The sequence below is a fragment of the Eimeria necatrix genome, genomic scaffold (genome assembly GCF_000499385.1).
Source record: "Eimeria necatrix Houghton genomic scaffold, Enh_scaff939, whole genome shotgun sequence".
NCBI lineage: Eukaryota > Apicomplexa > Conoidasida > Eucoccidiorida > Eimeriidae > Eimeria > Eimeria necatrix.
Window position 1 is genome coordinate 2,501 of NW_013654738.1, and position 11,968 is coordinate 14,468.

At 60.2% G+C, this 11,968-nt stretch overlaps 2 protein-coding genes across 2 annotated transcripts in view; one reads left to right on the top strand and one right to left on the bottom strand.

The window, feature by feature from the left end:
- ENH_00083620 (dopey, N-terminal domain-containing protein, putative) overlaps positions 1-10,516 on the top strand; it is a gene marked incomplete at both ends in the record, with an annotated part of 12,875 nt that extends 2,359 nt beyond the window's left edge. The window contains 19 exons of the mRNA XM_013583458.1: positions 1-133; positions 296-837; positions 1,041-1,355; positions 1,509-1,634; positions 1,779-1,993; positions 2,139-2,584; positions 2,749-3,188; positions 3,580-3,927; positions 4,239-4,417; positions 4,563-4,831; positions 4,935-5,400; positions 5,828-6,400; positions 6,847-7,324; positions 7,504-7,611; positions 7,816-8,043; positions 8,403-8,585; positions 8,707-9,633; positions 9,884-10,038; positions 10,333-10,516. The exon at positions 1-133 is cut by the window's left edge and continues 325 nt beyond it. Of these exons, the coding sequence (XP_013438912.1) occupies positions 1-133; positions 296-837; positions 1,041-1,355; positions 1,509-1,634; positions 1,779-1,993; positions 2,139-2,584; positions 2,749-3,188; positions 3,580-3,927; positions 4,239-4,417; positions 4,563-4,831; positions 4,935-5,400; positions 5,828-6,400; positions 6,847-7,324; positions 7,504-7,611; positions 7,816-8,043; positions 8,403-8,585; positions 8,707-9,633; positions 9,884-10,038; positions 10,333-10,516 (6,315 nt within the window). The remainder of the gene's footprint in view (positions 134-295; positions 838-1,040; positions 1,356-1,508; positions 1,635-1,778; positions 1,994-2,138; positions 2,585-2,748; positions 3,189-3,579; positions 3,928-4,238; positions 4,418-4,562; positions 4,832-4,934; positions 5,401-5,827; positions 6,401-6,846; positions 7,325-7,503; positions 7,612-7,815; positions 8,044-8,402; positions 8,586-8,706; positions 9,634-9,883; positions 10,039-10,332) is intronic.
- Positions 10,517-10,635: 119 nt separating this feature from the next.
- ENH_00083630 (hypothetical protein, conserved) lies at positions 10,636-11,721 on the bottom strand (the record flags this gene model as incomplete). The annotated part of the gene is made up of 1 exon (XM_013583459.1): positions 10,636-11,721. One exon carries the CDS (start codon positions 11,719-11,721, stop codon positions 10,636-10,638), a length of 1,086 nt encoding a protein of 361 aa, XP_013438913.1.
- Positions 11,722-11,968: the final 247 nt, after the last annotated feature.

Sequence of the window (11,968 nt, forward strand, 5' to 3'; positions counted from 1 at the left end):
GCTGCGCTGTTTGCAGACCGCATTGCTGCGCCTCTTGCTGCTGCTGCTGCTGCCAGTGGAGCAGCAGATGCTGCTGCAATCTGCGGTGTACAGACACTTGACGGGTTCGCCCAGCTGCTGACCCTCGTCCTTGGTGGGGCCCACATACCTGCTGCTGCTGCTGCTGCTGCTGCTGCTATTCGAACAGCGCTGCCATGAGTAGCCTTGGACTCGCAGCCCCTAGCCGCTAACCCTTTCTGCATATCACCTGCTGCTGCTGCTGCTGCTGCTGCTGCTGCTGCTGCTGCTCGAACAGAGGGATGCCGCGGGCTTGCGCCGACGCTGCGGCAGCTGCCAACAGTTTGGAGGCTGCTGCAGCAGACAGTAACAGACTTGCGCCGGCTGCGGGCTTTGAGGGACAACAAGGAGCTGCTGCTGCTGCTGCAGCGAGCTGCAGCTACGCCGCAGCCTTCGCCTGCTGCTGCAGCAGCAGCAGCAGCAGCGCCATCCATTAGTGCTGCTTCTGCCGCATCTTTCCAGGAGGAGCAGCGGAGCGTAGCTGCAGCAGCCGGCGCTTCGACTGCAGCGCCAGCTGCTGCAGCAGCAAGCTCCGAGGCTGCGGACGGCGGAGACGCAGCAGCAGCTGCTGCGGCTGCTGCTGCTGCAGCAGTGGTGTCCCCAGAGCTTGCCGGGTGCAGCGATGCAGTGCAGCCATCGCTGCAGCAGCTGCTGCAGCAGCTGCAGCAGCTGCTGCATGCAATCAGCAGCTTTTTGGCACATGCGGAAGGCCTTCTTGTGGAATTATCGGCTTCAGAGGATCCAACAACACCAGCACTAGACACTCTTTTCTCAATGCTGGTGCGCTTTTGCTGCTGCTTCTACTGCTGTTGCTGCTGCTCGTGCTGCTGTTGCTGCCAGTGCTGTTGCTGCTGTCGTAGGCACAGCTGGCTTGGCGGGCGTTGCTGTCACTGACTGGCCGTGTCTTGAGGAAAGAGGCTTTTGCTGGGTTTAGGGTTTAGGGTTTAGGGTTTGGGGTTTAGGGTTTAGGGCTTTCGTTAAAGGCTAGAACATGCTGTGTGTGTTTCGGTGGCGGCACAGCCTCCACTTGTAGAGCTCCACTGTTTCATCGAGGAGGAGATCAGCAGCAGCAGCAGCAGCAGCAGCAGCAGCAGCAGCAGCAGCAGTGGTCTTCCGCCGTGGCTGCTGGCGCTTCTGGACTGTGCGACGTCTCCGAGGCTATCCGTTTGCTGCAGAGCAGCACAGACATTTATTTCAATCTTGAAGAGCAGCAGCAGCAGCAGCAGCAGCAGCAGCACCTGCAGCAGGAGGCACTTGATTTGCGAAACCGACGAGTGTATGGTCTGTTGCAGCTGCCTGTACACCCGACACCCTGACACATTATTTGCTGCGGCCATTTCGCAGCTGCTGCTGCTGCTGTTGTTGCCGTAGCTGCTGCTGCTCTAGCTGCTGCTGCAGTAACTGCTGCTGCGTCAAGCTCTGTGTTGCTGCTGCTTTTGTTGGCGCTGCAGCGCGTGGCGGCTACGCTGTGGGACTGCTTAGGCAGCAGCAGCAACAGCAGCAGCAGCAGCAAAGCAGAAGGGCTCATTGTGGATCTTCTGCTGCAGCTTAACGATGCGTGTCTTCCTGAAAGACCGGTGCGTGCGTGCTGTCGCATGTTGCTGCTGCTGCTGCAGTTGGTGCTGCAGTTGGCTTGCTGTTGATCTGAGCAACAGCAGCAGCAACAGTAAGTGCAGCAGCAAAAGTGGGCAGTGGCTGCTGCTGACTTGTGCTTTCTGCAGGCTGTAGTCGAATCGGTGATTCTGGCGGGCCTTCAAGGCAGCAGCAGCAACAGCAGCAGCAGCAGCAGCAGCAGCAGCAAGGCAGAGAGTGTATGGAGGTTCAGCGCCTTCTGGCGGCACGCGCGGCTGCAGGTCTACAGGCCTTTGGGTTTGCTGCTGCCGAATGCTGTGCTGCACCTCCTTGCTTCTCTCGGCGACGCGTTTCCTGATATCCGGTGGGCTTGCTGCTGCTGCTGCTGCTGCTGCTGCTGGTGCTTCTACATTCTGCTTCGGCTTTTTTTCTGGTTCTGATGCTGTTGCTCATCTTTCAGCCCTGTTATTGTTTTCGTGCTGCTGCTGCTGCTGCTGCTGCTGCTGCAGGTATGCAGCGCGGGTGTTCGTGCGTCTGGGCCTAGACACGGCGCCGCAGCTGCTGCGCCCCGTATTTGACTGCATCCTGAGTGCCCCGCCTCCCGTGCAGCTGCAGCAGCTGCAGCAGCAGCAGCAGCAGCAGCAGCATGGGGCGTTGAAGGGGCGGCAGGAGCAGCCACGCCTGCAGCAGCCGGCGCTAACAGAGCAGCAGCTGCAGGTGCAGCTGCTGTCGCAGCTGCAGCACCGGATGGAGGAGGAGGCAGCTTCTGCTGCAGCAGCAGAAGCGACTGCTGCTGCGCACCGCGGGCTGGAGCTGCTGCAGCTGCTGCTGCAGTTCGAGGGGCCCCTGCTGCTGGAGCGCATGCAGGACTTTTATGTCGAAGAAGACCTTCTAGAAGCAAATGCGATGCAGGCGCAGCTGTGGGCAGCAGCAAGTGGGGCCCGGGGCCCCCGAGGTGGGTTTTAGCTCTGCAGCTGCAGCAAAGTGTTCACAAGCCCCATCAGCAGCAAAGTGTGCATGCAGCTAGGCAGCAGCAAACCAGTTGCCAGCTGCAGCACGAGGCCCGGGCACAGCTTGAGGGTGTGGCTGGCTGCTGCTGAGTGCGGCTGTGCGGCGCAGGCAGTTCTGCTGCAGACTCGGAGGCTGCAGCAGCAGCGGCGGCGGGAGCAGCAGCAACAGCAACAGCAACGGCAGCAGCAGCAGCAGCAGACTGGCACGCGTGGACCTACAGCGACTTCTCAATCGTTGACTATGCGGATTTGTTTTGCGTGGTTCTGCTGCGCTTCATTTCCTTCCGGATGCCGCCCTCAGCAGCAGCAGCAGCAGCAGCGGAGGCCGCCGCGGAGCGGCCCAGCGACGCAGCAGCAGCAGCAGCAGCAGCAGCAGCAGCAGCGCGCAGCAGGTTTGCTGCAGTCCACGGCACCGCCTGCGAGCTGCTGGGCTCTTTCCTCTCCGCGCTGCAGCCAGCAGCAAGAGCCAAAGAAGTTTGCTGCCTCTTGTCGCATGCGCTGGTCGACAGGTTCCATGCTGCAGTCCAAGACGCAGACTACGCAGCCCAGGTGAACTCCGGGGGCCTGGGGTTTAGGGTTTAGGGTTTAGGGTTTAGGGTTCAGGGTCTAGGGTTTACGGTTTAGGGCTTAGGGTTTAGGGTTTAGGGTTTAGGGTTTAGGGCTTGGGGTTTAGGGTTTAGGGTTCAGGGTTTAGCGTTCAGGCCTCAAGGTTTAGGTTTAGGGTTTAGGGGGGTTTATGGCTTAGAGCTCAGGGTGTAGGGTTTAGAGTCTAGGGTTTAGGGTTTAGGGTTTAGGGTTCAGGGTTTAGGGTTTGGGGTTTGGCCCGAGGATTCTGGGAGGAGGCGCGTAGGCCCTTCTGGCTGTCGTCTTGAGATCCCGGCTCGAGCCTGTAGCTCATTTGCTGCTGCTGCTGCTTCTGTTGCTGCTGCTGCTGCTGCAGTCGCAGCTGCTGCAGCTGCTGCGCGTTGTGATTGTACACTCGAGCCAAGCAGCCACAAGCATCTCCCCGGCCAGCAAGTGCCTCCTCAGCAGCAGCAGCACGGAGCTGCAGCAGCTGCTGCGCCAGCAGCTGCCGCAGCACCGCCCCTCGCCGTCGGCAGCAGCAGCAGCTGCTGCTGTTGTTGCAGCAGCAGCTGCTGCTGCGTCCGCCGAGTCGGCTGCAGCGTCGGCACCTGCAGCATCAAGCACAGTGGCAGAAGCTGCTGAAGGCGCAGCAACTCAGCAGCAGCAGCAGCAGCAGCAGCAGTTCCCTCTGTTTGCCTTGGGAGTGCAGCAGATGAAAGCCAAAGTATGCAAGCTTTGCTGCTGCTATAAGTGACTGCCTAGGGTTAAGAGCATAGTCTCGGGGCTGCATGCAGTTTGAGGGCAAATCGAAATATTGCTGCTGCTGCAGCAGATGCTGCTGCCGCAGCTGCTGCTGCTGCATGCGCCTACAGCAGCAGCAAGCGCTGCCGCTGCGTTCTCTGCTGCTGCTTCTTTAAAGGGTGTGTTGGTGTTGCCCGCGGTGCATGAGGCCGTGCGGCGTAGGGCTTAGGGTTTAGGGTTTAGGGTTTAGGGTGTAGGGTTTAGGGTTAGCTCTGCTGCTTACTTCTGCTACAGCTGGGACGTCTGACGCCTCTTAGCCAAGACTTCGGGGGTTTGCTGCGGGGTTTGCTGCTGGCGATGCGAGTGGAAGACACTGCAGCAGGAGCAGAAGCAGCAGCAGCAGCAGCAGCAGCAGCCGCAGCACGAGACGCAGCAGTCGAGGAAGCAACTCAACTTTCCCTCTTTCTGCTCCAGTAAGCCCTCAGCCACAGATTCTTTCTTTCAAAGCTTCTTTAGGCAGAAGCAACTTCGCTGCGGCCCCCTGAGCAGCTTCGCTGATTGCACTGCTGCTGCTGCTGCTGCTGCTGCTGCTGCTGCTGCTGCTGCTTGGGTGTACAGACACCTGCCTGCTGCACAGCTGCAGCCCGTGTCGGTAGTTTTGTTGGATTTCTTCTGTCGCCTGCTGCTGCGCGCTGCTGTGGGCCGCAACGCAAATGCGCCCGCCTGCAGTTGCAGCAGAGGTCCCAGCAGCAGCAGCAGCAGCAGCAGCAGCAGCATGAGTTCCCGGATGCTGCTGCCGTACCTGAGGGGCATCTTAGGCGTCTTGAACTTCTGCCTCGACTCTGTTGCCAAAGGCGACGCAGCCAAGGAGGCGCAAGCAGAGAGTGGTAAGAGCCAGCAGCTTGAGGGTTTAGGGTTTAGGGTTTGGGGTTTAGGGTTTAGGGTTTAGGGTTTAGGGTTAGGGTTTTGGGTTTAGGGTTGCGTGTGCAGGCGGCTTGACGCCTTTCCTGGACCTCTTCTCGTGGCACAGCACTGCTGTCAGCGACGAGGAGGCGCTGCAGCAGAAGCTGCAGCAGCGGCTGCCGGCCATTGCTGCTGCGCTGCACATGACGGTCTCGGCCTGCGTGGCAGCAGCAAACCTCGTGCTGCCTCCGCTGCAGCAGCAGCTGCAGCAGCAGGGTTCCGGCAGCAGCAGCAGCAGCAACGGTGATGCTGCTGCTGCTGTCGCCTGGTCTGTTTCGGGTGGGCTTCATCAAGGCGCCGAGGGCGGAGTGCCTGCGGTGAGCGAGGAAGCCCCAGCAGCTGTTGCTGCTGCAGCTGCTGCTGCTGCTGCTGACTGCAGCAGCAACCAGCAGCAGCAGCAGAAGCTCTCCGACTGCCAAGGGGCCCACCTGACGCATGCAGATGAAGCTGCGCTGTCGCTCTTGAGGCAAATTCTTGACCGTCTGTTTGTCAGGTTAGCCCAAACCCTAAACCCTATGCCCCAAACCCTAAACCCTAAACCCTAACCCTAAGGCCCAACCTTTACACGCGTGGCTGAGTTTGCTGCAGCTTCCCCCGGAGATTTGCTGCGAGCTGTGTCTCCATCTGGAGCGGAGGCCTCTGCAACGATGCAGCAAACTTGCGGAGTTTGCTGCTGCTGCTGCGGCTGATGCGAGGCGGAAGGCTTCAGTACAGCTTTTGCCCTAAACCCTAAAGCCCTAACCCTAAACCCTAAACCCTAAACCCTCGGTCATAAGTGAGGCCGTTTGCTGCTGCCTGCTGGCTGTGGGGCACGTCTGTTGGTCTGCAGCGCAGCTCCTGCTGCAGCGTCTCGCGATTCAGCAGCGTTTAGGGTTTAGGGTTTAGGGTTTGGTGTTTAGGGTTTAGGGTTTGTGCTGCAGGACCCTGTTGCCGCCCCTGGTGGGCCTGCTGCAAGACGCAGCAAAGGGTTTAGGGTTTGGGGGTTCTTCATCGGCGCCTATTTCTCCGGCTTCCTGCCTCATGCACTTGTCGCCGCTAGCTGTTGCTGACGAAGCAGCAGCAGCAGCAGCAGCAGCAGCAGCAGGAGGGCCTGGCGGCATGTCAGGGCCAGAAGCAGCAGCAGCAGCGCCGGGGACGGAGGCTGCGGCTCCGGCGCCGGCGGCGGCGGCCGCTGCTGCCGCAGCAGCAGCAGCAGCAGCAGCAGGGAGGGACAGCGTGGAGAAGCTGCTGCAGCAGGCGGGCCTGGCGGAAGCCCCGAGGCCCCGCGAAAGCATTATGCTGCACCTCATTTACACTCTTGTAGCTGCTGCTTACCCCCCCCCTTTCTTGCAATTTAGAAGTCTCTGCAGCTCCTCCTGCGGGCTGCAGCAGCAGCAGCAGCAGCCGCTCGCTGCTGCTGCTGCTGCCTCAGCCGCAGCGGCCGAGGCAGCAGCCCCCCCCGCCGCCCCCAGCAGCAGCAGCAGCAGCAGCAGCAGCGGCGAGACCGACACGGAGTCCGTGTGGCGGCTGCTGTGCCGCGTAGTTTCCCTTTCTGTGTCTTCTCCTCGACAGCCACTTTCTCTTCTTTGGACTTTTGCAATTATTGCTGCTTTGGACAGAACTAAGCCTGCCAAGGAACACTTGCTTGCTTCCAAAAGAGTATGCTGCTGCTGTTGCTGCTGCTGTTGGTGCTGCTGCTGCTGCTGTTGCTGCTGCTGTTGGTGCTGCTGTTGCTGCTGCAGCTGCTGGTTTTCACGCCGCGTGCGCCCGCAGCTGCGGCGCACGGGAACGCAAATTAAGAGCTGCTGAGCATTGGAGAAGGCCCGTGCGAAGCCTGGGGTTTAGGGTTTAGGGTTTAGGGTTTAGGGTTTTGTTGCGCATGCGACTGCCAGGTGAGGCGCGAGATGCAGGAGCTGTTTCGACTTTGCTGCTTCATCGGCTCCCGCTGCTTCTCCCACAGAGTGGGAGCAGCAGCAAATCCAAATGCTTTTGATGTAACTCCGCCGCTGCCACCTGCCGTGGATTTGCTGAACCAGGCTCTCGCAGTTGCTGCTGCTCCTGCTGCTGCTGCTGCTGCGCCTGCTGCTGCTGCGGCGACGGGAGACGCCAGGGAGGACTTCGCAGCGCACAGCGCAGCAGCAGCGCAGCCACCCGCCGCACCAACAGCAGCAGCAGCAGCAGCAGCCGTGGCACCGGCTGAAGGCATTGCCAGCAGCAGCAGCAGCAGCAGCAACGGGGAGGCCGCGCTGCTGCAGGAGCTGCGGCGGCGTCTGGTGCTGCAGCTGCAGCCACCCTCCCTGCGGGCCCCGTGCTGCATTGCAGAAGCAAATAAAGAAATTGCCAAACGGAAGCTTTCGGCTGCTGTGGCTTCTCCCACAGACCCTGAAGAAGTTGCTGCTGTTTTTGGCCTTGCTGCGCTGCTCATGCAGTGTGCAGATGTGCGTCTAGGGTTTAGGGTTTAGGGTTTAGGGTTTAGGGTTTGGGGGTAGGGGTTGAGGTGTGGGTCCAGTTGGTGGCTTAACTTTTCACAAGTTCTCTGTAAGTTCTACAGTTGAGCCCTAAGGGTTTAGGGTTTAGGGTTTAGCGTTTAGGGTTTGGCGCGTGGGTTTGTCTCCAGCTGAAGCAGCTCAACAGAAGAAGTCCTTTGTCTGCTCTTTTTCTTCAAACCCTAACAGATGAGCTGCAGGGCAGTCTCGCCCAGGCCCTGAGCAGCGCCGCCCCGCAGGTGGGCTGCTGCTGCTCCTGTTGCTGCTGCTGCTGCTGCTGCTGCTGCTGCTGATTTTGGCCCTGCGGGTCAAGCTGAGTGGCCGCGCCGCTCGTGCTGCTGTTGCTGCTGCTGCTGCTGCTTGTGGCTCTGGGTGCCACAGTCGAGTGTAGGCGCCGCTGTTGCTGCTGTTGCTGCTGCTGCTGCTGCTGCTGCTGCGCGCAGGGTTTCATCTCCCGCTATTTGCTGCTGTCGCTCTTTGAGTGGCTGCCACTGCGGCTGTTTCCAGGAGCAGCAGCGCCGCTGCGGCGGCTGCTGCTGGAGGAGCTGCAGCGGCAGCAAGTGCTGCAGAGCGACCGCAGAACCCTCAGGGCTTTGGGTGCTGCTTTGGGCGCAGCTCTGGCAACAGAAACTGCAAAGTTGGATGCCATCATGCCCCCCCCAAACGCCGGGGTCCCTAAACCCTAAACCCTAAACCCTAAACCCTAGATCCTTGTTGCTGGGCCGCGGGTGGGGCGCCCGCGGCCCCCTTCTGCAAACCCTAGACCCTAAGAGCCCTTTTGAAAACCCTAAGTAGCAGGCCTTCTTCTCAAACCCTAGGCCCTGCGCTCCAAACCCTAAACCCTAAACACTAAACGCTACACCTTAAGCTCCAAACCCTAAGCCTTCCGCCTAGCAGCAGTAGTTTGCGTGTGGTTCTGTTCGGGCTTTTGGCTCTGAGCGAGTGGCCTGCCAGGGTTCAGCCTGTAGGGTTCAGGGTTTAGGGTTTAGGGTTTAGGGTTTAGGGTTTAGGGTCTAGGGTTTGGGCGCAGGTGTTTGTGTCTCGGGAGCGGGAAGCCTCTGGGCGAGTGGCCCACATGAAGCGGCTGGCCTTTTTGCTGCTGGCAGCTCCCGAGGGTTTCTTTACTGCCCATGTAGCTTTGCTGCTGGAGAGACTCACTGAGGCCCTCAAGCCCTCCTACCCTGCTGCAGTCTCTGTCGAAATCACCATTCAGGTCTGCTGCTGCTGCTGCTGCTGCTGCTGCTGCTGCTGCTGCTGATGGTGCTGCTGATGGTGCTGCTGCTGACGGTGCTAACTTTGCTGCTAGCGTTGCTGCTGCTGCTGCGCTGCTGCAGGTCTTCGTCTGCGTGCGGGTGCTGCTGCTGCGGCTGCCGCCGGCCTCGCGGACTCCCGTGTGGCCCATAGTTTTGACGGAGTTGATTCGGGTGTTTTCGGGGGCCCTAGGGGGCCCCCCGCAGGCCCCGCTGCCAGCAGCAGCAGCAGCAGCAGCAGCAGCAGCAGGAGACACAGGCAGCCCCCAGAGAACGCCCCTGGCCCTCCTCTCCGCAGGCCTCAAAGTTGTCGAAGTGGCGACGCTGCTGAATCTGCCGGACTTCACTTTGTACCGCTGGGTCTTTTTGGCTGAAGACTCAGCAGCAGCAGCAAACCAGCAGCAGCAGCAGCAGCAGCAGCAGGTTCAGCAGCAGCAGGAGGAAGGCGACCTGAAAAATGAGCATGTGCATACAGGGAGCCTTCAGCAGCAGTTTGCTCCTCCCATTTTTGAGGAGGAGCAGCAGCAGCAGCAGGGTGGAGACGCTGCAGCAGAAACAGCAGGGGCTGCTGCTGCTGCAGGTGCAGCTGCAGAGGCGGCCGCACGGGAGCATCTGCAGCAAACGGCTGCAGGGGACCCCCAGGACTCTGCTGCAGCAGCAGCAGCAGCAGAAACAGCAGCAGCAGCAGCAGCAGAAACAGCAGCAGCAGCAACAGCAGAAGATCGAAGCAGGAGCTTGGAATCCCAGTTGTCTCAAAGTCTATCTTTCGAAGGCACCGCCACCCCCCCTCACGGCAGCCGCAGCAAGCCAGGCAGCAGCAGCAGCGGCAGCAGAAGCAGCAGCCGCAGCAGCAGCAGCCTGGCCCCTAGTGAAATGTCTATGGTCAACTCCTCAGCAGCCACATTCCGGCCCTTTCTCAGCGTGCTTGCAAGCAAGTATCAATACCCGCAGCAGCAGCAGCAGCAGGAGCAGCAGCAGCAGCAAGACAAGGAGGCCCACTCTTACGAAGCGGTCAGTTGTTGCTGCTGCTCTTGCTGCTGCTGTTGCTGCTGCGTTTTTTTCCTGTGGCGTGTTCAAGGCTTGTAGATTGTACAAAGCACGGCTTTTGTGCTAGAAGAGCAGCTGCCGCTACAGCAGCAGCAGCAGCCCTTGCCGTTGCTGCTACGGCTGCTGCTGCTGCTGCTGCTGCTACTGCTGCTGCTATCTCAACAACAGGCCCCTGCTGCAGACTCGCATTTCCCTGTTGTTTACTTTTGCTCAGGATGTGTCGGAGCCTCGGAAAGGTTTTTTGAGCAGCAGCAGCAGCAGCAGCAAGATCAGCAGCAACAGCCTTGCCGCAGCAGCACGCCGGCTGAACGAGAGAGCAGCAGCAGAGCCAACTCACAAAGTTGACACAGAGGACGAAGAGATCCGCAGGTAGCTGCTGCTTCACTACAGTATTATGTTTTGCTGCTGACGCTACTGCAGCTTCTGTACCCCTGCTGCTGCTGCTGCTGCTGTTGTTGTTGCTGCTGCTGCTCTTAGCCTTCAGCACGGCATAGAAATAGTAGCAGCGTTAGGGATCTCTGGAAACAGCGGCAGCCTGTAGTCAGAGGAGCAGCACCTGCAGCAGCAGCAGCAACGCCACTAGAAGCAGCAGCAGCAGCAACGCCACTAGAAGCAGCAGCAGCTTGTGTGCGGCTGTGTGCTTGCGCTTCTGCTGCGCTGCAGAAGCATAGAAGATGACCTGCTGGAAGGCCCCGAGGAGCTGAGGGACCTTTGGTATGATCTGCCGCTGCAGCTGCTGCTGCAGCAGCAGTGGTGTCTGTACACCTCGGGCTTTGAGCTGCTGCTGCCAGCAGCAGCAGGGGCCCCGCAGGCGCCTTGCGAAGAGCCAGACGACAGTAGTCTCTAGAACTTTTAACGCTAAACCTTAATTTCTAAAATAGTTTTAAATCTACTGAGTCTTAGTTCCTTGATAAGGAGGTTCTAGTTCAGGTGTACATACACCTGGGGAGTCGACACAGAAAGTAGTCACGATTCCGCAGTGCCAGTTTGTTGCTGCTGCTCGATTTGCTCCTGCTGCTGCTGCTTCATTTGTTGCACCTGCGACTGCTCCTCGTGCTGCTGCTGCTGTTGCTGTTGCTGCTGCGGAACGAATGCATCCGAAACACCACTGCCTACCAGCTCAGCTGAGCCGTTGAACTGCTGCGGCAGCTGCTGCTGCTGCTGCTCATGTTGCTGCACGTCTGGCATCGCATTTGTCTGCGTGGCTGGCGCGAGAACATTTGCTGTTGTGATTACTTCTGCCCCAACTGCTGCTGCTGCTGGTACTACTGTTCCTTCGCATTGTAGATTACTATCGAGCTGCTGCTGCACTTCCGCGTGTTGCTGCAGCTGCTGCTGCGGCTGCTGCACTTTGACCTCAAGCGGTTGCTGCATCTGTTGCATTTGCTGCTGTTGCTGGACTTCCTGGACTCGCTGCTGCTGCTGCTGCATCTGCTGCTGATGTTGCGCGTCGTGCACTTGTTGCTGCTCCAGTTGCTGCTGCAACTGCTGCTGCTGCATTTGCTGCTGCTGCCCCATCTGCTGCAGCTGCTGCCCCATCTGCTGCTGCTGCTGTCCCACCATCTGCTGCTGCTGCCCCATCTGCTGCTGTGCCACCTGCTGCTGCTGCTGCGGCACCTGCTGCTGCTGCTGCCCCCCCTGCTGCTGCTGCTGCTGCATCTGCTGGAGGCGCTTGTGCCTGGCGGCCCTCTGAAAGGCGTTGTTGATGGGCGCCCAGAGCATGTTGAACTTCTGTTCGAGCAGGCAGCAGTCGCGGTAGGCCTTGTCTTGGGGGGCGTTGAAGAGGCGGGCGTTGCGGAAAATCAGAGCCACGTCTTGTTTGAAGTGGTACGGCAGCGCGTAGGCCCCCGCGGCCAGCCGCGCCTGCACTTTGCGCAGCCACATGGGCTCTGCAATGAACTGCCTGTAGCCCTCTGCAGTGGTTTCGGGGTCGGGCGAAAACCAGGCGGCCTCGGGCAGCTCCAGCAGCGCCCCCACGGCGTCCAGGGCCACTGACACCCAGTCCGCGCTGCAGTCCACGCGGTCCACGTACTTGCGCTTGAAACCCCACATCTTCTGCTGCCGGCTCCCGCACCGCCAGTAGCCCCCGTAGCTGCTGCTGCTCCCGCTGCTGCTGCTGCTGCTGCTGCTGCTGCTGCTGCTCGGTGCCGCTAGGCTGGTCAGCACCAGCCCGCTCGAAACGGCCGACGCCGACGCGGAGGCGAGGACGGCTCCTGCTGCGGCGCGCGGCGGGGGTGCCGGGGAGGCGCCCGCGGCTGCTGCTCCTGCTGCTGCTGCTCCTGCTGCTGCTGCTGCTGCT